Source organism: Tetrao urogallus, assembly GCF_951394365.1.
Source record: "Tetrao urogallus genome assembly, chromosome: 20".
NCBI classification, from domain to species: domain Eukaryota; kingdom Metazoa; phylum Chordata; class Aves; order Galliformes; family Phasianidae; genus Tetrao; species Tetrao urogallus.
This window is the reverse complement of record NC_136833.1, coordinates 6,158,839-6,185,669: the sequence shown is the minus strand read 5'-3', so window position 1 is coordinate 6,185,669 and position 26,831 is coordinate 6,158,839. Positions and strand designations below refer to the sequence as shown.

At 62.2% G+C, this 26,831-nt stretch overlaps 1 protein-coding gene across 1 annotated transcript; it reads left to right on the top strand.

Moving 5' to 3' along the window:
* Positions 1-25,603, top strand: MYO18A (myosin XVIIIA; the record flags this gene model as incomplete). Its single annotated transcript, XM_079545297.1, is given in 43 exon segments — positions 1-696; positions 698-899; positions 902-1,014; positions 6,676-6,807; positions 7,096-7,152; positions 7,514-7,601; positions 7,668-7,777; positions 7,853-8,029; positions 8,118-8,328; positions 8,429-8,571; positions 9,040-9,140; positions 9,216-9,279; positions 9,387-9,531; positions 10,610-10,810; positions 10,880-10,970; positions 11,050-11,242; positions 11,554-11,640; positions 12,396-12,537; positions 12,623-12,782; positions 12,872-13,058; positions 13,194-13,434; positions 13,832-13,941; positions 14,018-14,083; positions 14,316-14,444; positions 14,842-14,985; positions 15,742-15,831; positions 15,909-16,028; positions 16,103-16,214; positions 16,303-16,430; positions 16,515-16,669; positions 17,300-17,423; positions 17,514-17,714; positions 17,977-18,087; positions 18,776-18,880; positions 18,949-19,095; positions 19,165-19,278; positions 19,419-19,535; positions 19,609-19,692; positions 19,819-19,956; positions 20,660-20,845; positions 20,925-21,064; positions 23,075-23,200; positions 24,424-25,603. Coding segments are annotated over 43 exon segments (7,368 nt in total).
* Positions 25,604-26,831: the final 1,228 nt, after the last annotated feature.

Below are 26,831 nucleotides of genomic sequence, written 5' to 3'. Positions count from 1 at the left end.
ATGTTCAACCTGATGAAGAAAGACAAAGAGAAGGATGGGGCCAGGAAGGAGAAGAAAGAAAAGAAGGAGAAGAAGGAGCGGATGTCGGCGGCCGAGCTCAAGAGCCTGGAGGAGATGAGCATGCGGAGGGGCTTCTTCAACCTCAACCGTGCGTCCAAGCGGGACTCCAAGGCGCGCCTGGAGATCTCCAACCCCATCCCCATCAAGGTGGCCAGTGGCTCCGATCTGCACCTCACCGACATCGACTCCGACAGCAACCGGGGCAGCGTCATCCTGGACTCGGGCCACCTGAGCACGGCCAGCTCCAGCGACGACCTCAAGGTGGACGACGCCAACTTCAAGGGCTCGGTGCTGCAGCGGGCGGCCAAGTTTGGCTCCTTGGCCAAGCAGAACTCACAGATGATCGTTAAGCGCTTCTCCTTCTCACAGAAGAGCCGCGATGAGAGCGCGTCGGAGACCTCCACCCCCTCGGAGCACTCAGCAGCCCCCTCCCCTCAGGTGGAGGTGCGCGCACTGGAGGCTCAGCTCTCCAAGCAAGGCGCACCCCAAGGGCATCCCCGCACCCCTCCTGTGCCCTCCTCGATCTCCAGACCCCCAGAGCTGGTGAGCAAGAGGTTTCCTGCAGAGCTGCGCCTGCCCGCCCTGGTGCCCCCGCAGCCCCCGGCACCTCGGCAGCTGGAGCTGCAGAGACGCAATAACCGGCGATTTTGGCTTTTCGCTGCGCCGCACCACCATGCTGGACTGTGCCCCCGATGGCCAGGTGTATCGCCGCGTCGTGCATTTTGCTGAACCCGGCGCCGGCACCAAGGATTTGGCACTGGGATTGGTGCCGGGCGATCGCTTGGTGGAGATCAACGGGAAAAACGTGGAGAACAAAACACGGGATGAGATCGTGGAGATGATCGGCAATCCGGTGAGACGGTGCAGCTGAAGGTGCAGCCCATCCTGGAGCTGAGCGAGCTGAGCCGCTGCTGGCTGCGGGGCGCCGAGGGGACGCGCCGTGCCGCGTGGGATGTGAGTACTGGTGTCCCCACTGCAGGTGTCTGGGTTGGCACAGGGCGTGGGAAGCAGTGGGTGCTGCGGATCTTCCCTCTGCCTCCCTCTGCAGTGCTCACCTCCCTTCCCATGGAGGAGTATGGGGAAAATCCTTTTGTTTCCCGCTGGGTCTGAGGATGGGAGTGCTAGGAACCTCTCTGTGCTGTAACCCCAGGTCTCACGGGGACGGTGCTCGACAGGGAGCTGCAGAGGGTTTGCACAGCCCAGCGTGCGCAGTCGGTGCTGTATAAATAGAAACTCAATGGCTGGGTGACCCACATCTTCCCCGTGTGCTGCCGGCTCCGTTGACCTTGCTGTGAGCATTAGGCATCCTGGGATGCTGTGATCCTATGGAGCTGGACCCCACACGCAGTGGGCTGTGATGCAGAGCTGTGGGGCACCCCATGCTGCAGCACTCCAGCTTGGTGCGGGTGCACAGTTGCTGCCAGCGAGTGGGGGCTGGCAGTGTGCCGGTGGCAGTGAGAGCATGGTGCTCAGGCTGGGATGGGGGAGGAGGAAACGCTGTGCCCTTGGAGTGTGGGGTGCAGGGAGAAGCGTGGCACGCGGCCTCACGGTGGGTGCTGGCATGGCGAGCGCTTGCGGGCAGCAGTGCTCTTCCCATTTAGCAGGCACCAAACTGAGCCTGGTGCTGCAGGGCCGATGCCTGCAGGGGGTTAAGGCATAAATCGTGGCAGAAGCAGTTCCTGGAAAGGAGCCGTCCTGCGCGCTGACCACAGATGGCTGCTTATCTGCAGGATGTGCCGCGCAGCCGGGGCGGGCTCTGGGCTGCAGCCAGCGCTGTGCTCTGGGCTCCCAGCAGTGCCCCCTGTTTCCCAGCCCTTTCCTCCAGCTCAGGACATGGGCTCCCCCTGTCCACACTGCTCTGCACCGGTGTGTCCTGTGTCCTCCCTGGCAGCTGCAGCTCTCTGGGGTCCCTCGTCCTGCAGTGAGGACACCAAGGGACACACCACGGCTTTGCAGGTGCCACCCGCCTTGCCAGGGGTCGGGATGGACGCAGTCGGAGTGTCCCTCTCCCACTGAGGCTGTGCAAGGTGCTGATGCACACAGGGAGGCCCAGTGCTCCCCCAGGCCCAGCTAAGCTCCCTGGAATGTTTCTGGTCCTAATTTAAATAAAAATGATCCTTTTTGAAACAGGAAATTATAGACATATTTTGGGCTGTTGCTCCAGTAGCCCCTCCCCGGCTGAAGCGGGGAAGGTGGCGGGGTTTAACCCCTCCACGGAGGGACCCAGGAGCCACCCTCATCTCACTTCCCACTCCCATGGTGGGGACCAGGAACAGGAGGCACTGGATGTGATGCCTGGGGGGGCTCTGGGCAGACCCCATTGTGCTATGGGGTGCCAGCCATGCTCTGGGTGCTGGGCAGCCACTCTGGCTCAGCTCCAGGCTCCTATTTATTTATTTACCAGTGAAATTCCTCAGGCAGGGTGCAGGCATGCGCCGTCCAGCTCTGGTGGGGCAGAAATATTCCAGAAACGCTCCCGATCTGGTCAGACCACAAACATCCGTGGCCCTGCCGGCGCATCCCGCGTGCCCTCACCCGCCTTGGGCACCCGTGTCCAGAAGTGCTTCCTCCTTATTTCTTTGCGTCCTCCCTGAAAAGCTCCTCATTTACCATTTATTCTGCCTTTGCTACGGGGACAGTGCTGTCCCCACTGCAGGGGTCCCCAGGAGACCCCAGGGAGGGGGCTGGTGCCATGCCTTGGCCGTAGGGTTGGTGCACTGTGGCTGGGCTGTGGGTCCCTATGGAGGCAGACACAGCCCATGGGCAGCAGCACCGGCTTCCAGGCACATGTCAGAGCCCAGCCCCACTGTCGGAGGACACGGCTACGACCTCTTGGCTGGTAACAGCGTGGCGGCCACCAAGGACAGCAGTGTCACTGCTGACATGCTCTGCTGTGCCACCCCTATCGCCATCCCCCGTGCATGACCCAGGAGAGGTGTGTGGAGAGGGTTTGGGGCAGCCGTGGGATGGGGGTGTTCACCCCATAAGTGGCTCCGACCTGCTGTCTCCTGCAGCAGTGGTTTTGGCTCAGGGCACACCTGATGTCCAGGGTAGACAGGAACTACCATGATACCTCCTGGCATCCCGATGCCTGGTTTTGCCATCTCCATTGTGCATCCTGTCATGATCTGGGGCACTTTCACTGGTGCTGTGGTGCTGGGATCAGCCGCAGCAGCTCGGTTTGGCACGAGGACAACCCTCCGTGCCACCCCGCGGGGCTCAGGGCTCTCCGTCCCCAGCGTTACTCCTCGAGGCCACTCCAGTGCGGTGCCACGAGGATCCTCAACACAGCACTGTAGGGGCGGGCAGTGGGACGGGGGCCGGACGCTTCCCGAGCAGCCTCAGGGCCCACATCACTTCCTCCAGCAGCGGGGGAGAGGCCCCGCTGCCCTCCCGTCCCCCCCCTCCGTGCGCCCTCCGCCTGCTGCGCGCGCCGCCGGGGCCCTCGCATTCCTTGGCTATTTTTAGGGTGGCCCTATCAGCCCAGCTGTCCCCGCACCGCCGCCAGCCTCACCCACCGCCTCGCGCCGCGCTCGCCCCCTGTATCCCCGCGGTAAGGTGGGGAGCTCGGGGCGGTGGGGGGGGGCGCTCCCTTAGTGGGGTGGAGGCAGCAGCGGGGGCCGCTTCTGGGATGGGACCCCGTTGTCGGGTTCACTTGGAAAGGGGGCGTGGGGGGAAAAGAGGGTTAGGGGGCCTCTGTGCCCGGAGCGCTGCGCTCAGGAGGGTGGGACTGGGCCCAGGTGCTGCGGGGAGGGTGCTGCGATCCCACATGGGTCGGGGCGCTCCTCCGTGCTTTGGGGCGGTTCTTTGCGGCGCCCCAGTGGGCAGAGCCGCGTCGGCCCCGCTGGGTGTTGGGGTGCGGTGCTGTGTGGGGGCGCTGGGACCCTTTGGGGGCTGCCCGGCTGCTGGCACGGGGTCGGGCTCAGAATAACCCCCGGCGTGCAGAGCGCGTGCGCGGGGCAGAAATATCCCTGCGCTCACCCCGGCATCTGCTTACAGCCGTGGGCTGCAGCGCTGTGTGCAGCGCTGGGGGGTGAGCGAAGCGGCTTTTTTTGCAGAATGAGTTCCCATCCCCAGGCACTCCCTATGGACAGGGCCGGCTCAGCTCAGGGTCCCTGGGTCCCCAGCCCCGTCCTGCTCACTTCTGCCTCTTTCCCCCAGCCAGGGCCGCGGCTCCATGAGACATCGCCATGGCCTTCTCGTCCCGCTTTGCGTTCTGGGAGCAGAAGGGAAGTGTTGCTCGTGGTTGCTCGCACCCTGCACTGCTCCCCAGCACCCATCACACCCATGGCAGTGCTCCTGGGGCCGGAACTCCCCCAGCACTGAGGCACCCCCTAACATGACCCCTAACACGTCGCCAGCACTAACTCACTTTCTAACACAACCGGGGATGTGAAGGGGCTCTATCAGTCGCCCCACTCTCGAGCTGCAGTGCAGCCCTCCTGCTTTGGGCTCGCTGTAACCAGGCTGTGCCTTTCACCCTCCCCCCCCCTCCATCCTGCAGATTTCTGTGCTGAGGCTTTGCACCCCCCCCTCCCACCAAAGTGCCACAACAAAAGGCCATGTGCTGTCCCCACAGAGCACCTTTGAGGGCTGAAACGCTCTCCTCTCCTTTGTGACCCTCAGGTAAAGGACGAGGACAAAGCCTTAGCTGTGAAAAGACCCGGGAAGGAGGACGGGGCTGTAAGTGCTGCAGGGCGTGGGGCAGGGCGCACAGGGCTGGCTTAGGGCTCGCCCTTGGCTGGGGCACACCTCTGAGCAAATCCCCCTCCTGCAGCTGCTCCAGGGCAGTATGTGGGCTGTGGGTGCTTTTGATGGTGGACTGTGGTCCCTGCTCCACAGAGTCTGGCAGGACAGAGGTTCAGTGCTTGCTTGCTTGTTAACGCAGCAGCTGCCGTAACTGTCAGAAGGGGATGTCTTGCAGGTTGTCCCGTGCACTGCAGTAAAAATAGCTGAGCACAATGAGTTTTTGCCCCATACCTGCAGCTCAGGGGTTGACGGGGTCCTGGGTGTGGGGACAGGGAGGTCGGCATCGTGCCCTCCCCTTGGAGCCGTAGGGTGGGCAGGGAGGGGGCTGACCCCTTGTCCTGGTGGGCAGTGCTCTGTCCGACCCCCACTAACCCCCTGCTGTCTTCATGGCTGCAGCCAGAGAGCCCAAGCCCAAACGCTGGGAAGGATGCGGCACCCGCAAGCCCAAAGCCCGACCCCCCGAAGAGCCCCGACCCACCAGCAGGGAGCGCAAAGAGCCCGGAGCCGGTGCTGAACGGGGCCACCAATGGGCCTGAGGGCCCCGGGGCGGGCGGCGATGGGCAGGGGGATGACGGGCAGGGGCTGTCCCGCCGCAGAGTGGTGCGGGTGGTGCGGAAGGTGGTGCGCAAAGTCCTGCCTGGCGATGATGCTGGTGAGGTGAAGCCCCCCGAGCCCGTGCCGCCCCCCAGAAAGGAGGAGATGGTCCCCCCTGCGCCACCCCCTCCACCACCCCCGGCCAAACCATCCACTCCCGCCAAGCCGGAGCCCAGAGACGAGATCTCAGCAGGGCTCACAACTCTTATGGCCAAGGGGAAAACCAAAGAGCACCGGGCACGGGTCCGGCCGGGGGACAGGCAGGAGAAGTCCCCCGAGCCAGCGGCAGGCGATGCAAAGCCGGCTGTGTCCCCGGGTGCCAAAGCCACACCAGAGCCTCCAGCACGGCCTTCGGGAGGGAAAGCGGAGCCGGCAAAGGCGTCCGCCCCGAAACCCACCGCCCTGGAGAGGCACAAGGTAGCGCGTGTGCATACAGCATGGGTGCCCTAACCTGTGTGGCAGAGCATGGTGTGAGCTCACCCGCATGGCGTGCAGTGGTTTTGGGGTATGCGGGGTGTGCGGTGACACGTGGGGACGTTATTTGGGGTGCACCCCGTCACACTGCCCTTATCTCCCCGTCTTGCTCATGCCGAGAAGAAGCAGCAGCCTGGTGAGAAGCGAGCGACCCCAGCAAAAACCGCCCCGGGACCCCCCCAGCAGGTGTGTGGGAGCGGGGTTTGCAATGCCACGTGCCCTGCAGGGCTGCCCGGGGCGGTGCTGGGTGCTGTGGGTGTCCCACTGTCGGGACGGTGTTGGTCCCGGTGGGCTGTAGGGCTGAGCACGTGCTGGTGATGTCCTCTGTGCCACCAGCAAGGGCTGCAGGGTGGCTGCCTGCTGCTAATGGTGCTCTGCCTCCAGGCTGCGCCCGGCCCCACGCCCCGGCTGAGCCCATCGGAGGAGGCCCAGCGCCGGCTGGAGAGGATCTTCACTGCTTCTGTAATTCGGGTGGAGGGGTTTGATGCTCAAGCACGGCCCTGTGCTGTGCAGGATGGGCTTAGGGTTAGGGGTAGGGATGGGGATGTTATCCCGTCCTCAGCGTGCGCTCGCGTGGGGCTTTCGCACCCCCACATTTGGCCACTGGCCCCATGGTGCCACACTGGGTGCTGCTGGCTGCAGGCAGCAGGTTTGGCAGTCGCCGCCCTGAGCGGTGCACATGGCCTTGGAGCCACCGTGCCTTGTCACCATCCCTGCGTGCACAACGCGGCTGTGCCGGCTCTGCTCTCTGCCTCTCACCCCTCTCTTCTTTCTCTCCTTCTCTCTCGCCGCTGCCAGCTGGACCCTGTCACCCCGGCTCCCAGCCAGGTACCGTACCCCTGTCCTCAGCAGCTCTCTGCCCCCGCCGCCCTCCCGCTGTCTTCTGTGTGCCACTGGGCCGGCATCTGCGCCCGCGCCTCGTGCTGGAGCGTAAGGCTTCCCCCACCACAGAGGGGCCAGGAAGGCACCCTGCTTTCCTGCATGTCCCAGCATGCGGCACCATCCCCAGTAGTGCGCCTGCCTGCTCGGCAGCCTCGTGGTCACTGTGCCCCCCCAGCTCCGTGTGTCCTCAGCACCATTGTGGCCAAGCGCTGGCCCCATGCCTGGGGGCTTTGGGGTGGCTGTGCTGTGCCTTCAGGCTCTGTTTGCTTCCCCCATGCTCGCAGCAGGGCAGCGTGCCCCTTCTTACCCTCGCTCCCAATTTGTTGGCCCTAATAGGGACAAGCAGACGATGCTCCCTCGGCCCCCGTCGGCCCCAGCCCTGCTGCGGCTCAGGTTTGTCTTTGGGGCTCGTCCTGCTAGCAGATAGCAGCGATGTCCCCAAAGTGCCAGCCTGGCCTTTCCCACACTTAGGGGATGGCCACCAGTGTGCCGGTCCTGTGTCCCTGCAGCATGCCATGTCCCTGCAGCACGCCGTGTCCTATGGCACACCATGTGTCCCTGCATCCCAGCATGGGGCTGCAGTTTGGGAACAGGGGTGACCGTGATGAAAGCACCCTGAAGTCACTGTGACTTCAAGTCTGTCCCATCCATGGCAGGGACCTGGAGCTCCAATCCCACCCAGCGGATTCCTGGGGTGGCAGGGTGTCACGCGGGTTTGGGCTCCCTCCAGCCCCTTTGTCCCTCTGTCCCTCAGGCCAAGACAGAGGAGCAAATCGCTGCTGAGGAGGCTTGGTATGAGACCGACAAGGTGTGGCTGGTGCACAAGGACGGCTTCTCCTTGGGTGAGTCGGGGGCTGGCTGGGGCATGGGAGGCTTTCGGGACCCCGCTGAACCCCGTGCCCCTGCAGGCAGCCAGCTGCGGCCGGAGGAGCCCAGCGCCCTGCCCGAGGGCAAGGTGAAGGTGAAGCTGGACCACGACGGAGCTGTCTTGGAGGTAGAGGAGGACGACGTGGAGAAGGTAGGGATGTGGGATGGGGGGGCTGTGGGGCAGAGGGGACCCCAGTTCTCCATCTGACCCCCTCCTCGCTGCCAGGCGAATCCTCCGTCCTGTGAGCGCGCGGAGGACCTCGCCAGCCTCCTCTACCTCAACGAGTCCAGCGTCCTGCACACGCTGCGGCAGCGCTATGGCAGCAACCTCATCCACACCTACGCCGGCCCGGCCATGGTGGTCATCAACCCGCTGAGCTCCCCCTCCATGTACTCTGAGAAGGTGACGCTGGGTTGGGGGGAGACGGGGACACGTCACCTTGCAGAGCCGCCGCTGTTTGGGGCCGGGGCGCTGAGTGCCATCCCCGCAGGTGATGCACATGTTCAAGGGCTGCCGCCGGGAGGACGCGTCCCCGCACATCTACGCCGTGGCGCAGGCCGCCTACCGCAGCATGCTGATGGGCCGCCAGGACCAGGCGGTGGTGCTGCTGGGCGCCAGCGGCAGCGGCAAGACCACCAACTGCCAGCACCTCGTCCAGTACCTCGCCACCATCGCCGGCAGCACCGGCAAGGTCTTCTCCGGTGAGTCCCCTCGCATGCTTTGCGCTCACGGCGCGCCGCTCTCTCGCTTTCTCACGCCGCCGGCCCCGCACACCGCACCGCCCCGCTTGTCTTCCCGCAGCGGAGAAGTGGCAGGCGCTCTACACCGTCCTGGAGGCTTTTGGCAATAGCAGCACCAGCATGAACGGCAATGCCACGCGCTTCTCCCAGATCATCTCCCTGGATTTCGACCAGGCTGGGCAGGTGGCATCCGCCTCCATACAGGTGAGGGCTGCTCAGCCCCCTGGGCGCCAGAGCGGCTCCATGCCATGGGGGTTTTCTCCCTGATCTGTGCAGACCCACAGCCTCGCTGTGGTTGCAGCCACACTGTGCTCACGTCTTTGCGTCCTGATGCGCATGGGCAGTTGGAGGGCAGAGCACAGATTAGTTTGGCTCCCTTTGCTGGCTGGATTGCGCTGATACCAGGGGGTCTGCCTCTCGTGTGATAGCAGCAGCCCTTAAAACGGCAGCTCCAGTGGTAACAGGTACATGCCAAGCACGCTCGGCAGCACCAGGAGAGATGCTCGTGGCTCACTCAGATCTTTGTATTAAGCAGTGTCTACTGACAGGGCACGGAGACTTCTGTGCCACCATGGGGACCCAGGGCTGACAGCAAGGCCCAGGCTGGGGCTGGGGGTCTCGGTGGGAGTGTGTCCCCCAGGGATGCTTCCCAATCCTCCCCCTGTCTCCCAGACACTGCTGCTGGAGAAGCTGCGTGTTGCCCGGCGCCCAGCCAACGAGGCCACATTCAATGTTTTCTACTACCTGCTGGCCTGCTCCGACAGCACCCTGCGGTGAGTGCAGCCCTGGTGGGGGCTCAAGAGGCTCCTACCTCCACGGGGACCAACCTGGGGGTTTTCTTCTGACAGGACAGAGCTGCACTTCAACCACCTGGCGGAGAACAACGTCTTTGGCATTGTGCCCCTCGCCAAGGTCCTGTGTGCTGTTGGTCTGGGTGGGGGCTGCAGAGGGGTGGGGGACAAGGGGAGAGATGGGCAGAGGGATTGCACTGTGTGCCAATGGCTCTTTTCTCCTTGCAGCCAGAGGAGAAACAGAAGGCCACCCAGCAGTTCAACAAGCTGCAGGCTGCCATGAAGGTGATGGGCATCTCCAGCGATGAGCAGAAAGCCTTCTGGCTGGTCCTGGGGGCCATCTACCACCTGGGGGCTGCTGGAGCCACCAAAGGTAACAAACTGCTTGGGGCCGGGATGCGTTAAATAGCTGAGCTCGGGTGTGCTGGGTGTTCCAGTGCAGTCCTCTTGGCACCTGGGCTTACCCTGACAGCTCTCCTCTCCTTCACTGAGAGCTGGAAATTTGCCTTGGGTGGGCAGGTTGCAGGTTCTGTGCAGGTTCAGCCTCTGTGGCTGCTCTTCTCCCCATCTTGTGCCACCTTCCAGGTGCTGAAAGCCTCTGTTGCTGCTTTCAGGCTCACAGGAGAGTTTGGACCAAGGGATTTTGCACCCGGGGGGGAGAAAGATGAGAAAGGAATTTGAGGAGAGCCCCATTTGCCCTGTGTTTTGGAGGGGTTTGAAGGACACTGCACTGTCCTCAGGGTGTTTTGAGGCACTAGAGGGCAGCAGGACCCCACTGCAGCGCTGCTGCGAGGATGCAAGGGTGGTGTGGAAGCTCCCGCGTGGGGCTGGGGGCATCCCCTGATCCCAGTAATGGGCAGCATCACTACGTTCTGCTTGTGGGGAGTGCTCCAAAACCTGGTCAGGAGGAGCATCCCCACATCTTGGTTTGGAGTTTGGCACGGGTTTGGGCATCCCTATGCTGCGTGCCCGCGCTGTGCCGTGCTGTTGTTTCTAACCCCTGTCTCTGTTTGCATGGTGCATGCTGCCCTTTTGCAATGCAGACGCCGACGAAGGTAATGTCCTGTTCTCCGCGTGCCTCTGCCTTCCCCATCCCCTGTGCCACCGCCTTCCCTCTGTCGTGTCACCATTAACCTGCTCCCACCTCCCTGCGTCTGTGTGCCCATCCATCCGTCCTGTCACATCGTGGTGGCCGAGCAGGGCCATGTCCCCAGACCAAGGCAGCTCAGAGCCCTGCACCACCTCAGGGCTCTGTGGGTGGCAGCAATGGAGAGGGCTGTCCCTTTGTCCCCAGCGTGGCTCTGCCTTGCAGAGGAAAAAAGCTCCTTATCCTCATCTCCTCTAATTGAGCCCCAAAATGCCACCTCAGGAATGGCTTTCACCCTAACCCACCATGGGGAACCCTGTGACCACTGGGTATAGCAACAGAGCACCACACGTGTGACAACCAGTGCTGAGCTTCTCTTTCTCCTCTTTAGCTGGCAGGAAGCAGTTTGCACGACACGAGTGGGCTCAGAAAGCCGCCTACCTGCTGGGCTGCAGCCTGGAGGAGCTCTCCTCCTCCATCTTCAAGCACCAGCCCAAGGGCAGCCTGCAGCGTTCCACCTCTTTCAGACAGGGCCCCGAGGAGCCGGGCATGGGTGATGGCACAGGTAGGGTGCAGGCGGCCCTGGGGGGCATATGGCCAGGGATACTCAGAGCACAGCGGTCCCCTCCTGCAGGTCCCAAGCTGACGGCGCTGGAGTGCCTGGAGGGCATGGCTGCAGGCTTGTACTCGGAGCTCTTCACCCTGCTTATCTCCCTGCTTAATAGGTATAGAGTGGGGTTTTGAGGGATCTGGGAGTCTGGCAGCATTCATCCATCCACACATCCACCCTGCTGTTCCCTGCAGGGCACTCAAGTCAAGCCAGCACTCGGTGTGCTCAGTGACGGTGGTGGACACCCCTGGGGCACAGAACCCCGAGGTGGTGGGGCAGAGCCGAGGGGCCACCTTTGAGGAGCTGTGCCACAACTACGCCCAGGAGCGCCTGCAGCTCCTCTTCCACCAGCGCACCTTCGCCCAGGAGCTGGAGCGCTACAAGGAGGTAGCAGGGACCCCCTGGCCACCGGGACCCCCTCCTCTCCTTTTCTTTCTGCTCCAGCATTGTCAAGTCCCTGTGATCCCCCTTACTTCCCAAACTGACTAACCAGAGATCACTCCAGACCGAGTCAAACCCATCAGCTCTGACACTGTCTCTTTGCACCATGGGGGTTTCCATAACGTCTCCCAAAGTGCAGGGCAGCAGGGCAGTGGGAACCCCCTCAGCCTTGATCCGATTGAACTGAGACCCGAGCATCCCTAATGCTGGTCTGCAGTCACACAGGCTTTAACCATTTCTCTGTCCGTCCTCTCCAGGAAAACATAGAGCTCGCTCTGGCTGACACAGAGCCCACTTCCTGGGGCTCTGTAGCTGCTGTAGACCAGCCCTCCCACCAGGCACTGGTAAGCCCACATTCCTCATGGCCACCATCCCGGCTGGGTCCCCGCTTTGCTGTGGCCATCTCCATCCCCCAGACCTGCTCCCGTAGCGTGGATGAGGAGCTGGAGGCATTAGTGCTAATGAGGGGAAGAAAAGGTGATATAAGATGCTTTCCTGAAGGCTTGGGAGAGTTAGGCTGCATGTGTGCAGCAGGCTGCAGGGAGGATGGTGGGGTCTCTGGTGGTCCTCAGGGTGCTCTGATCCCCAGAATGCATCCATTCTTTGGGTAGTCTGGTCACCAGGGTGCTTTAATCACTGGGATGCTCCAGTCTGTGGGGCACACCAGTCTTGGGCTCCTGTCCCCAGAGTGCTTTGATCCCTGGAGTGCTCCAGTTCCCAAGGTGCACAGGTCCTTGGGGTGCTCTGCTCCCTGGGGTGCCCCATCCCCAAGGTGCTTTGATCCCTGGGCTGCTTTGCTCCCTGGGGTGCACCAGTCCCAAGGGCGCTCCAGTACTGGATGGGGCTGCAGAAACCAAGTGGGGCTGATGGTGCTGATGCCACACTGGCTTTTCACTTACCCGAGTGCATTGTTTTGCTCCCCCGCAAAGTTGTTGCATCGCCTATTGCCTTTCTTCACTGGGTGCACACTAAGCAGGGGTTGCCTCACGTGGTGCAGAGTTGCTTTGCTGCTTGTGTTGCATGCAGCCCAGGATTCCCCTCACTCTCCCCCATCCCCTCTGGCGTCCAGGTTCTGGTGTAAGTGCAGTGTCACCCACAGGTCCGCTCACTGGCACGCACTGATGAGGCACGGGGGCTGCTGTGGCTGCTGGAGGAGGAGGCCCTGCAGCCAGGTGGCAGCGAGGACACCTTGCTGGAGCGGCTCTTGGCCTACTATGGCCCCCAGGAGGGGAGCAAGAAAGGTTAGGATGGGGACCGACACTGCCTGGATGTGTTGACCAAGCCACCTGTGGTCCCTGTGCCCAGCAGTGCCTTGTGTCCCTCCAGGACATGACCCGCTGCTGCCCAGCGACAAACCCCGGCACTTCTTCTTGGGCCACAGCTCGGGCACCAACTGGGTGCACTACGATGCCACGGGCTGGCTCAACCACGTCAAGCACAACCCAGCCACCCAGAACGCCTCCGTGCTGCTTCAGGAGTCGCAGAAGTGAGCGGGGTCCCCAGTTTGGGGTTATGGAGCAGGGGACGGTTTGGAGGAGGTGGTTTTGGGGGTGACGATGCCTTTGTACCCCCCAGGAAGATCATCAGCAGCCTGTTTGCAGGGCGCGGCAGCTCGGCGCTGGTGCTGTCGGGCTCGGTGGCAGGGCTGGAGGGGGGCTCACAGCTGGCCCTGCGCCGGGCCACCAGCATGCGAAAAACCTTCACCACCGGGGTGGCCGCAGTCAAGAAGAAATCACTGTGCATCCAGGTCAAGCTGCAAGTGGTGAGCAGGGGACGCCGGGCTGGGGGGATCCCACCACCATGCTTTGTGCATCCCGTCACCCTGCTTTGGGTGCTCCATGGCACGGGTGTGAGACCCCAACAGCACCTCCCGTGTCACGCTTTCCTGTCCCCATAGGATGCCCTCATCGACAGCATCAAGAAATCCAAGCTGCACTTTGTGCACTGCTTCCTACCCAAAGCGGCGGGGAGCGGTGGGGACCCCCGAGGGCTGCCGTGCCGCCGGGTGAGCGGCAGTGAGCTGGAGCTGCCGGCCGAGCACTGCGAGCCCGCAGGGCTGATGCAGCTGGATGTGCCCCTGCTGCGCGCACAGCTCCGCGGCTCCCGCCTGCTCGATGCCCTCCGCATGTACCGACAAGGTGAGCGCCCCCCCTGCGGGTCACATCCCCGTGCGTTCTCCTCGGGTCCCCCTGGGGATCCCCTTTGGCACAAGCTTCGCTTGGAGCAGTGCTGCTGCCAGTGTCCTCCCCCCAGCTGTTGTCACACTGGGGACACACATGGCCTTACTTGGGTGTCTGCGCCGGTGCTGCCCGGCTGCTGGCAGCTCTCCCAGGCTGCGGGTGACACACGTGTCTCTGCTCTCCCCCGAGGCTGCTTTTTCCCCAGATCTTGGCCAAAATTGTTCAATGCGGCCAAGGAAAGCCTCGTTCTGTGCAAGCAACAAACAAAGGAAAAGGCATGGGGGTGTGCCTAGCCATCCCCCAGGTGTTCTGGCTGCCCCATAGCTGCCCCATGGCCCTGCTCTCCCCACTCCAGGCTACCCTGACCATATGGTGTTTGCTGAGTTCCGGCGGCGCTTTGACGTGCTGGCCCCACACCTCACCAAGAAGCACGGCCGCAACTACATCGTGATGGATGAGAAGCGGGTACGCAGCCTTGCACTCGCACATCTCGCATCCCACACACCGTGTCCCACACTCTGATGCTCCTCCTTCCCCGCAGGCAGTCGAGGAGCTCCTGGAGTCGCTGGACCTGGAGAAGAGCAGCTATCACATGGGTCTGAGCCGGGTAGGAGCCCTGCAGGGACATCCCTGCTCTCTGTGGACAGGGCAGGGCAGGCGCCTGGCACAAGGGCAGCGCTGTGCACTCCCCCTACGCCATTCCTCGGGGAACAAAAGCCCCACACAGGGCCACCCACGCTGGGATGAGGGCCACGGAGCTGGGGACGAGGGAGAACACCCCATTCCCGTTGGTGTGACACTGGAGGGATGCTGGCGTCTCACCGCGCTCCCCCCTTCAGGTGTTTTTCCGTGCTGGCTCACTGGCCAGGTTGGAGGAGCAGCGGGACGCGCAGACCAGCAGGAACATCACCCTGTTCCAGGCGGCGTGCAGGGGCTTCCTGGCACGGCAGCACTTCAAGAAGAGGAAGGTTCGTAGTGCTTCTCCCCTCCCCGCTCCTCTGCGCACAATTTCGCCTAAAATGGGCAGCGCAGCCTTTCTGCTGCCGCCTGGCCCAGCACCTCCCCCTCCCGCCTCCACTGAGCTGTGGGGAGTTGTGGGGCCGACTGTGGGGCCGGCTGTGGGGCTGTGGGCTTGGTGCTGCCCCACGGTGCCGGGATGGAGCAGCGGTGCCGGCTCCCACTTAGTAATTAAAGGCTGCGTAAAATAGGCATTGCTGCAGCACCTCGGTGCTGGAGGCAATTGGATAGATAAGCCAGGGGCAATTAGCCTGCTTGATAATGAAGGGGAGTGTGCCGGGGTGCTGAGCACCCACACATCCCAGTCGGCCGGTGGTATCCCAGACCTGACGCCGTGCCCCGGTGCAGATCCAGGATTTGGCCATCCGCTGCGTGCAGAAGAACATCAAGAAGAACAAAGGGGTGAAGGACTGGCCCTGGTGGAAGCTCTTCACCACCGTGAGGCCCCTCATCGAGGTGCAGCTCACTGAGGAGCAGATCCGTGGCAAGGACGTGGGTATCGCCGTGCCGCGGGGATGGGGGAGGGTTGGTGATGGGCAGAGCAGTGAGGTGGGATGTGGGACCCTGTGTTGGATGCAGGACCCTACAGTAGGTGAGATGCATGACCCCGTGGTAGATGTGGGACCCCGTGGTGGATGTATGACCATCCCGTGGTGGATGTAGGAACCTGGAGTGGGTGGGGTGCAAAATCCTGTGGTAAATGCAGGACCCCATGGTGGATACAGGACCCCATGGTGAATGAAGGACACTATGGTGAATGGACCCCATGCTGGGTGAGATGCAGGACACCCCGTGCCCCCCAGCATCAGGCTCGAATTGCTCCCTAATTTGTGAATCAGCATGTCATTAGTATCCCAAGAGCCGGCTGTTGCAAGAGCCCAATTACAGGCGTGGAGAATGGAAATGAAACCGCGTGCCAAGAGGCGTGCACAGGGGGGAACCAGACACTGTGCCCCCACCTGGCACAGAGCCACTGCCTGGCTCAGCTTTCACCCTGACCCAGTGAGATGGTGTCTGAGCTGAGGGCTGCAGGGTCCCCTCCTGCTCCCATCCCCTCTCCTCTGGAGGCTCACAGACCCCTCTCCTCTGGAGGCTGCCAGGCGTTTCGGTACCATTTATGGGGTTGGAGTCGTGCTGGGAAAGTCCCTGCCCAGCCCTCGGCAGGGGGAGCCCCCATGCTGCCCGCCCCGTGCGGGGGGAGCTGGGGGTGCTGCCAGCCCCATCCCCTCCCTCACCGCTCTGTTGCAGGAAGAGATCCAGCAGCTGAAGAGCAAACTTGAGAAAGTAGAGAAGGAGCGCAACGAGCTGCGGCTCAACAGCGACCGCCTGGAGAGCAGGGTAGGTCCCAGCCCTGCGATGGGCGCAGCGTGCTGCCGTGCCCCCCCCTGCCGCTGCCACATCCCTGCTGTCCCCAGATCACGGAGCTGACATCGGAGCTGACAGACGAACGCAACACGGGCGAGTCAGCCTCGCAGCTGCTGGACGCCGAGACGGCCGAGAGGCTGCGTGCCGAGAAGGAGATGAAGGACCTGCAGGTATCCAACCGTGCCCCCACCCACCCCCGCTGCCACCCCACGTCCCTGTGAGGCTCACCCTGTCCCCTCCCCAGGCCAAGTACGATGCTCTGAAGAAGCAGATGGAGTCCATGGAGATGGAGGTGATGGAGGCTCGGCTCATCCGTGCGGCCGAGCTCAACGGGGAGCTGGACGACGATGACTCAGGTAGCGTCCCACCGTGGGCTCAGCGTGGGGCACGGCGTGGGGTGCCCCGTGCAGCATCGCCCCGCTCAGCCCCCGTTTCCCCGTGCAGGCGGCGAGTGGAGGCTGAAATACGAGCGGGCGGTGCGGGAGATCGACTTCACCAAGAAGCGGCTGCAGCAGGAGCTGGAGGACAAGCTGGAGGTGGAGCAGCAGGGCAAGAGGCAGCTGGAGCGCAGGGTGAGTGCCACTGCGCACCGCCGTCCCCACCGTGCCCCCATGCCCACCCTGCAGCGCTGACCCCCCTGCCCGCCCTGCCCACAGCTGGCAGACCTGCAGGCGGACGGTGAGGAGAGCCAGCGGGCGCTGCAGCAGCTGAAGAAGAAGTGCCAGCGGCTGGCGGCCGAGCTGCAGGACACCAAGCTGCACCTGGAGGGGCAGCAGGGCCGCAACCACGACCTGGAGAAGAAGCAGCGCAGGTGGGGTTGTGCGGCACGGCAGCGGTGTGGTGACATCGCCCTCAGAGCCTCTCGCAGAGTGCTTTTACCATTTTAGCTGGGGTTTGGGCACCCCACCAGCTCCCACTTGGCTGAGGTGCTTCACACAGGGAGTGCTGCCTTCGCTCTGCTTTGGGTGTGAGGGATGCTCAGGGTGGGAGCACTCTTTTCCCGTGCCGGGGGACCCTCGTGCCACGCTGCGCAGCTCCGCTCTCTTCCCATCCCCTCTCCCAGCCCCAAAGTTTGCTAACGTTATTAAGCAGCGGGGATGCTTTCATCTCATTATGGTAATGATCACGCACACAAATACAGCGAGAGAATCCAATCTAATTAATTTCAATTTCCGTGGATTGGAGTCTGTGCTAATGCAGCTGTTTATTACCCGGCGCAAAGAAAAATGGGGATTAGCCGCCGGGATGCGTAAGGCAGGTCACCGAGCCGGGGCAGTTTTCCAAGCCCTGGAGGCAGCGATTTCCCAGCAAACCCCTCTGATCCCATCCTGGCAGAGGCTGAACTGCAGCCACACACCCTGCAGGGATGGGACGGGGAGCTGACACCGGAGGGAAATGCTGGAGATGGGGGTCCCTGAGCGTGCCGTGCTGTCGCGTGTAGGTTTGATGGAGAGCTGTCGCAGGCGCACGAGGAGGCGCAGAGGGAGAGGCTGCAGCGGGAGAAGCTGAGCCGTGAGAAGGACGTGCTGGTGGCTGAGGTGTTCGGCCTCAAGCAGCTGCTGGAGGTGAGCGGTTCCCCACCCACCAGTGCTCCGCTCAGCGTGGCGCACAGCGCTGTCTCACCGCCACGTCCCCATCCCAACATCCCAATCCAGGACAAAGATGCAGACATCGCCGGGCTGACGCAGCGGGCGGAGGCGCTGGAGGCAGAGCTGCAGGACATCTCCTGCCAGGAATCCAAGGACGAGGCGTCTCTTGCCAAGGTGAAGAAGCAGCTGCGCGACCTGGAGGCCAAGGCGAAGGACCAGGAGGAGGAGCTGGATGAGCAGGCCGGCACCATCCAGATGCTGGAGCAGGTAGGGTGGGCGGGGAGGGTTTCTGGGCGGGGTGGTTTCGCAGGGCTCTCATTACTGGGGATGGGCCCGCGGAGGCGGCCGCCCTCACCGCGCCGTCAGGCCTGGTTTCCAGAACCCCTGGTGCCATGGCACGGCACGTTGCGGCGGGGCGGGTGGCACGGGCAGACCCGGAGCAGGGGGTTCTCAGGGTGAGCGGGGCAGCAGGCTGCGGTGTCCCCGTGCCCCCACATCCCCTGGGCTCTGATGGACCCCCCTTTTTCAGGCCAAGCTGCGCCTTGAGATGGAGATGGAGCGGCTGCGGCAGACCCACGCCAAGGAGGTGGAGAGCCGCGACGAGGAGGTAGAGGAGATCCGGCAGTCGTGCCAGAAGAAGGTAGGCCTTACCCGTGGCCCTGCTGCACTGTGGGAGCCAGGATACATCCCGGGAGATGCTGGGCTGTGGTCACGCAGTGCTCGGATCCCACACGCCCGCTGCCCAGCTCCAGCAGCCCGGCAGGTCTGACCGGTCCTGGGCATCGTGCACACATTGCACAAAAGGGAGTCACCGCGTCTGGCCCGGCAGGTCATCAGCGTCCCCAGGGCACGTGGTGGCACACACAGGGTGCTGGCGCCATGGCCCCAGCCGGGCTCACCCAGGGTCACATTAAGCTGGATGTGAGCTGTGACCTGCTGTCGTGGGCGTGGTGATGATGGATCAGCGGTTGGACTTGATGATCTTTGTGCTCTTTTCAAACCATCATGATTCTACGATTTCTATAAAAGAGGGAAGATTTAGATTGGATGCTGGGAGAAACTTCTGTACTCAGATGTTTGTGAGGCTGCGGCACGGGCACTGCCCAGAGCTGTGGGTGCCCCATCCCTGGAGGTGCCCGAGGCCACGATGGGGCACTGGCCAACCCCATGAGTAGCAATCTGCCCACAGCAGAGGGTTGGGGCTGGGTGGGCTCTGTAATCGCTTCCAATCCAGCTGCTCTGTGATTTTATGGTTCTAGATTCTATGATTTGATGGTTCTATGGTTCTACAATTCTGTGATTCTATGACGTGATGGTTCTTGCCACAGCTGAAGCAGATGGAGATGCAGCTGGAGGAGGAGTATGAAGACAAGCAGAAGGTGTTGAGAGAAAAGCGGGAGCTGGAGAGCAAACTGTCTGCAGTCAGTGATCAGGTAGGGCACGGGGCACCCTGTGGGGGGGTTGCCGTGGCACAGAGCATGGCACGGATCCTCTGCTGCAGGCCAACCAGAGGGACTTCGAGACAGAGAAGCGCCTACGCCGCGACCTGAAGAGGACGAAAGCACTGCTGGCCGATGCACAGATCATGCTGGACCACCTGAAGAACAACGCGCCCAGCAAGAGGGAGATCGCCCAGCTCAAGAACCAGGTGCGTGGCCCCGAGAGGCTGGGGGTGTCCCATTGCCCCCTGGCTGGGTGCTGAGCTGTGCTCCTGCAGCTCGAGGAGTCCGAGTTCACCTGCGCAGCTGCTGTCAAAGCCCGCAAGTCCATGGAGGTGGAGATTGAAGACCTTCACCTGCAGATTGATGACCTCTCCAAAGCCAAGGCAGCGGTAGGGCATTTCAGGGGTTTTCCCTCTCAGAGGGGGACATGCCCATGGGGAGAACCCTGCCCATGCTGTGCTCCCTTGCCTGGGGGCTCAGCTGGACAGGGTGAGGTGCGTGGTGCAGTGGTGATGTTCTCTCCCCCCAGCTGGAAGAGCAGCTGAGCCGGCTGCAGCGGGAGAAGAATGAAGTGCAGAACCGCCTGGAGGAAGACCAGGAGGACATGAATGAGTTGATGAAGAAGCACAAAGCAGCAGTGGCCCAGGTGAGGATGGACATCCACAGCCCTTCACACCACTCCCCTGCCCGCCTCGCTAACAGCCCCGCTCGTCTCGCAGGCATCCCGTGACCTGGCACAGATGAACGACCTCCAGGCACAGCTGGAGGAGGTCAGCAAGGAGAAGCAGGAGCTGCAGGAGAAGGTGAGGAGCCGAGCTGGGGTGGGAGCACCTAAAAACCTTTTGGTCCCCCAGCATCATGGGGGCCGTCCCCAGAGCGGGGCAGAGTGGGGAGGGCAGGATGCTGGTGCTGAGGCTGCCTCCCCACAGCTGCAAGGGCTGCAGAGCCAGCTGGAGTTCCTGGAGCAGTCCATGGTGGACAAGTCACTGGTGAGCAGGCAGGAGGCCAAGATCCGTGAGCTGGAGACCAGGCTGGAGTTTGAGCGGACACAAGTCAAGCGCCTGGAGGTGGGCACTGTCATCTCCCTTACAGAGCCACGCTCAGTCCCCACGGCAGTGTCACAGTGCTGTGACCACCACCATCCTGGGCCCCCCGTGCTGCACAGCGCTGCTCCCGCGGGCGCTGATAACCGTAATCCACCACCCAGCCTGGCAAAGTGCTGCTATTTCCCCGCATCGACTTAGTGAAATTATAGACTCTCCCAACCCCACTAAACGCAGCCTGCTTTATATTCTGCCTTTGCAGCTCTCTGCCGGGGGAACTGAGCAGCTTAGCTCTCCTCTTAATATTTTCCTAGCTGTTATTTCCCTCCCCGCTCTCTCTGCCGGGGCCATAAATATGCAGCGGCTGGCTCGGCGGCTGGCAGAGAATGGAAGCTATTTTTTCCCTACATTACATGCTGTAATTACTTCACACAAAGTTAAATCTATTTTTCCAATTCACCAAAGCTCCTGCAATTGTTCTACCCCTTCCCTGGCCCCAGGGGGGTGGTTTCTCATCACCCCCCCCACCTCTTTCCTATCCCCTCATGTAAATTCATGGAGCTGGGATCTTTCCTGGTGTGAGGACCACAGGGGGTGGGTGTTACTGCCAGGTGGGGGGTACGCAGGGGGCAGAGCTGTGGAAGGGTGAATGCATGGATGCACGTGTGAATGGATGCATGTGTGTATGGGTGGATGGAGCACAGGGAGAACGCTCGCTGCTCCGCAGAGCCTGGCCACACGGCTGAAGGAGAACATGGAGAAGCTGACGGAGGAGCGGGACCAGCGAGCAGCTGCTGAGAACAGGGAGAAGGAGCAGAACAAGAGACTGCAGCGGCAGCTCCGTGATGTCAAGGAGGAGATGGGAGAGCTGGCCAAGAAGGAGGCGGAGGCCAGCCGCAAGAAGCACGAGCTGGTGAGGGCATCACTGCTGAGCCCCCACGAATTGGGATTCCCCTTCCCCACAGCCCAGGCTCACCCCACTCTCCCCGCAGGAGATGGACCTGGAGAGCCTGGAAGCTGCCAACCAGAGTCTGCAGTCAGACCTGAAGCTGGCCTTCAAGCGCATCGGGGACCTGCAGGCTGCCATCGAGGATGAGATGGAGAGCGACAGCAATGAGGACCTCATCAACAGGTGAGTGTGCCCGGAGCTGGCTCCTGCATGGGGCACGTCACCTGGGCTCACTGCTTCTCCTCGCCACTTCTGAAACACCAAGGGGGGCCTTGGTTCTGCCCAGTCCTGGCAGGATGCTGTCCATCCATCTGTCTATCCACCCGTGCACCCATTGCATCCATCCATCCATCCATCCATGTATTCATTGAACCCATGCATCCATCCATCCATCCATCCATGTATTCATCATTGCACCCATGCATCCATCCATCCTTTCACCCACCCATCCTTCCACCCATCCATGCACGCATCCATCCATCCATCCACCCATCCATCCATTCATGCATCCATCCATCCATCCATCCATCCATCCATCCTTGTACCTATCCATCCATCCATCCTTGTACCCATCCATCCATCCATCCATCCATCCATCCATCCATCCATCCATTCATGCATCCATCCTTGCACCCATCCATCCATCCTTGCACCCATCCATCCATTCATGCATCCATCCATCCTTTCACCCTCCCACCCATCCATCCATCCTTGCACCCATGCATCCACCCATCTGTGCATTGTGCACCCACCCACCTGCCCACCCCTCCCTTCACCCGCAGCCTGGTGCAGCTTCACCTGCTGCCACATCCCCGGCCACAAATCCTGAGGACATCTGAGGGACCCCAAGATCAGGGGCAATGTGGGGTCTCGGGGCGCTGGAAACCAGCCCAGCCCTGCAGATGGGCTCAGAAGAGCCAAACCTTTCCCCTCCCCATCTCATCAGATCTCATCCCTTTTGATTTGTTCTCCATTCATCGCCCTGCCCGACTTGGTTTCCTTCTTTTTTTCAATTTTAATTTCATTTGATTTCATTCTGTTATGTTTCTCCCCCACCCACCCCCTCCCAGTTTGCAGGACATGGTGGCAAAGTATCAGAAAAGAAAGAGTAAACTGTGAGGACCTCCTCTTTCCTTCTCCCCCATCCCCTAACCCTGCTCACCCCCCTGGGGCCGGGGCCCCTGCATGCTGCTGGCCCAGTTTCGCATGAGCTAACAGCACCCCAGGGTTTGTTCTATGGGGCTTTATTTTGGGGGGGGGGAGGGGGAGGAGAGGAGGGGAAGGTATTTTATTGCATTTATTTTTAAAGCCCGGATATGTTGCAGGGGAGGGAGATGTGCGTGATGGAGCGCAGCTCGTTGCTTTGAATGCAACAAGGAGGATTCATATATAGGAGCCGTAGCAGCCCGTCCCGCTCGGGCTGAGCCTGTGGCTGTGCAGACGGAGCAGCCCTTTAGGATGGCACTGCCCAGCCCGTCCCCAGCCGCCGTTTAGGATGTGGGAGCCCGGCGGGGTCAGGGGGGAACGCGGTGCTTCGATTTCTGATAGGCGCCGCGATCTCGCTAATGAGAGCAGCGCGCGGCCGGCGTTAGCAGAGATTTACACCGGGATGCTCTCAACGTGCAGAAATGGATTTTGCAATGCAGACGGCACCTTCGCGCTAAAGGCGATCAATACGGTTACCAGCGGCCGTTATAAATTAGATGTTTTAAGGCAGATAGGGCTTTTTTTATGTCCGCCCATAAATCAGGGGCTCTCCGTCACGGTGGGGCCGTAAATCCGTCCGTGCGCCCGCCGTGCCGGAGTCGTTTCTGTTCTGCCTGCTAAACTCCTGTTTACCCAGGGACATCCATGTAGCTCTTCCTCGCGGTAATTCTACACTCGGTGGCAGCCTATAAAACGAACCCACTTATTTCCTCTCTGTGAGCTCGGCATCCCCCCTGTGTTTCTGGAGCCGTGCCCCGCGTGGTTCTCCACCTCGTGGTTGATTTCCTGGCTATAGGGCCGTGCACAGCCAGGGCTGCGCTGAGCCCAGTGGCCCCACATCCTTCTGGGGGTGGTTTTGGGGCTGTGGGGTCGCAGAGCATGCGGTGTCCTGAGATGGAGTGGGGCAGAGGGACGGGGATGGGTGGCACGATGTCACACGTCCCTGCACCACATCCCAGGTGCTCATCGCTGCCTTTCTCCCACCAGCGACGGTGACTCGGACGTGGACTCAGAGCTGGAGGACCGCGTGGATGGAGTGAAGTCGTGGCTGTCCAAGAACAAAGGCTCCTCCAAAGCGCTCTCAGATGATGGCAGCCTGAAGGGCAGCAGCAGGTGGGTGCAGGGCTGGGTGCTGGCGGCGTGGCTACAGCTGGGCACTGCACATGGTGTCAGGAAAGGGTGAATCTGGGGAGCAGCTCAGTCTCCACTGGGGACACGTGCCCGAGTGCTGGCACGTCCACAGCTCCACACACACTTAGGGATATCCCTGAGCCCCCGGCATCCCAGCTCTGTGTGCAGCCTCCTCAAATGGATAGCAGTGATGGACTCCATCCTTTCTCTCTGGCAGCTCTACCACATCCCTCCATCATCCCACATCCCTCCATCATCCCTCATCCCTCCATCATCCCACATCCCTCCATCATCCCGCATCCGTCCATCATCCTGCATCCCTCCATCATCCCGCATCCCTCCATCATCCCGCATCCCTCCATCATCCCTCATCCCTCCATCATCCCTCATCCCTCCATCATCCCACATCCCTCCATCATCCCTCATCCCTCCATCATCCCACATCCCTCCATCATCCCTCATCCCTCCATCATCCCACATCCCTCCATCATCCTGCATCCCTCCATCATCCCACATCCCTCCATCATCCCTCATCCCTCCATCATCCCACATCCCTCCATCATCCCACATCCCTCCATCATCCCACATCCGTCCATCATCCTGCATCCCTCCATCATCCCACATCCCTCCATCATCCTGCATCCCTCCATCATCCCACATCCCACCATCATCCTGCATCCCTCCATCATCCTGCATCCCTCCATCACACCTCCATCCCCACTTCGCCATCCCAGTGCTGTAGCCCTCCTGGGGACCACACGGCCCCACTCATGTCCCACAGCCATCAGGGAGAGCTCTCTCCTGATGAGCGCAGATTGCTTTCATCCAAACCCGATTTTCTGGCAGGGATTCAGGCGTCCCGGGGGGCTCTCCCGCCTTCTACCGAGCAGGGGGAAAGATCTGAGCTGTTTTCTCTTAATTGGTTTAATTTATTCAGCGGCGCAGATGTAAAACATTTTGTTATTGGAGATAATTCCAGTTTTCTGAAGTCGGGAATCAAAGGCGGCGGCTGCAGGTAGCTGACAGTGAGATAAATTGAACGGAGCACTTTAAAGGCGAATCAAAGTGACGGGGTGGAACAATGCCCTCATTTGCATGGAGCAGCTTTTCGCTGACGCCGATAATTCCGCCGTGTGCCGCCGCGTTCCCCGCACTCACTCCTTTCTCTCCCCCCCCCCCCCGGTGCGCGCCGTGCCCGCACCCAGGTCGGCTCCCACGGATGTCCCCGAGGGCGAAGAGCGCCCGGTGTCGGTGTTGAGCAGCCTGAGCTATAGGAAGCGGCCGAGCCTGAAGGACTCCATAGGCGGCCGCGGGGACGAGCAGACGCTGTTCAGCGCTCTGAGCGAACGGGCGGCCTCCCCGGAGCGCGCTGCCCGCCGGGCGCGGGGCGCAGAGCACGAGGACCGGGCGGCCGTCATCGCCCGCGCCTTCGCCGACGCCAGCGGCCGCGCTCGGCAGGGGCTGGGCAAGCGCTGGTCGCTGTCGGCTGGCGATGGGGAGAAGGGTTCCGTCGCCTCCGCGCCGGTGAGCAGAGCCTCGTCGGCCTCGTGGCGCGCGCCGGAGGATGGAGACGAAGGGGACGAGGCGTGCTCGGTGCTGAGCTTCGCCCTCTCCAGCCCCGGCAGCCTGCGGAGCCGGCGCAGCGGTGCCGGCGGTCGCCCCGATTCGCGGCTTTCGCTCGCCCGCAGCCTCCTGGATGAGGCGGATGAAGCATCCCGCGGGCAGCCCCCGCTGGGCCGCAGCTTCTCCGTGCCCCCGCGACCCCGCAGCGCCGCCTCCGAGGACGGTCCCCCCGGGGACGCCCGCCCGGTGGGCCACCGCTCCTACCTCGACCCCGACCTGGAGGCTGCCATCCAGGAGGTGCTGAGCTACCGCTCTCCGCGGGCCGGGGGTCTCTCCAGCCCCGACTCCGGGGACGACGGGCGCAGCGTCCGCAGTGTGCGCAGTGTGCGCAGCGCGGCGCCGCTGGGTGCCGCCGACCGCCCCGGCAGCCTCCGCCGCTCCGCGTCCGCCCTCGAGGTGTCGCGTCCATCCCGGCGCTCCGGCCGCCGCCGCAGCAGCTCTTCCTCGGAATCGTCCTCCTCCTCGGAGGAAGAGGAGGAGCGCAAGAGGAAGAGCGCCAAGAAGAAATCCAAGAAATCCAAAAAGAAATCCAAAAAGAAGAAGAAAAAGTCATCCTCCGAGTCGGGCTCAGATTCCTCCTCCGATTCCTCCTCCGGTTCCACCGTCTCCTACCGGAGCACCTCCAGTGTGAAGAAGGGCCCGCGGGCGGCCGGGGGAGAGGAGCCGGTGCGCCCCGACCGGGCCAGGAAGGAGGAGAAGAGGCGCAAGAAGCAGGTGGACAGCCTGATGATGAAGTACCTGTACCGGCCTGAGAGCGACTGAGGCAGGAGGTGGGAGCGGTGTGTGCCTGCAGCATGACCCGAGTGTGCCACTAACCCCTAACCGTGCCCAGGCACCGTTCCGAGCATCCCTGCTGAGGCCGCACGGTGGTGGGAATGCTGCTCCGTCCTTGTGCCGTGGGGTTGGACTCCGAGAAGTGCTAACCCCGTCCTGGAGTGGCTGCATGGATCTCTGATGGAAGTTTGGGGTGGGCAGATGGGGCTGCGGCTCCGGGAGGAGCAGTGGTACTAACAGCACCCAGTGTGGGGTGCGGATGTGGGATGACATGGGTGAGTAGATGGGGTCGGATGGTTATTGGAGTGGTTACTCCAGTCCTGCACCCCATCTGTGTGGGAACGGGGCTGCAGTCAGCTCTCTGGCATCCTGGCAGTAAGTGGTGAGTGGGTTCGGTTGCTTCCTATGGCTTCTGTAGGAAAAGGGCTGGAGGAGGAGGAAAAATCCCTTGGGAATGCTGTTGGATCACCATCGCAGCCCTTGGCCGGGCTGTCACATTGCGGGGCACTGGCTCAGGGCTGGGACGCATCTCCATCCAGGACGTGCAGCCATGGCCAGTCACCCATTTGAGCCCAAACCCAATGTTTTTTGGCACTGCCACCACTCAGTGCTGCTCTGTACCCAGCAGGAGGGCCGCGGCCCCATTTCTCACAAACAACCCAAGGAGACAACGCAGCCTCGATGCGTCAGGACGGCGGTTCAGCACCTAACCCCTTTTTCTCCCCACAGCCCCCCGAGCTGCCGGAAACCCTTCTCCTACGACCGATGGGACGAGGAGCTGGATGCCACAGAAAGCACGGAGCGCTCATCCCACAGCCCCACCAGCGATGGCGAGACGGAGAGCCGCACCGCCGAGACCCCCGCGTAGCCCCCGCCACCCTTCCCATGGCCCCGACATGCTGGGCTCCTCGGGACCCCCCCCCCCCCGGGCAGCCACTGTTTCTTTTTTGCACGGTGAAGAAAAGGGGAGGAACACACTGCCGTCCCCATCCCTCGTGCAGGGGGGGCAGCCCACCCCTCCCACCCCATCTGTCCTCGGCGGCTCCATCGGTTCCTCCTCAGTGCCTGCTGTCTCCTTATTTTATAAGTTAAAATACCCCCCCCCGGACACCCCCCTCCATGCTCTTCATCCCCATTTAGTTGAGCCAAAGACGTCTCTGGCCGGGCCTCGGGGCCAGCCGCCCCACAGCCGCAAAGGGGACGTGGGGACGGGGTC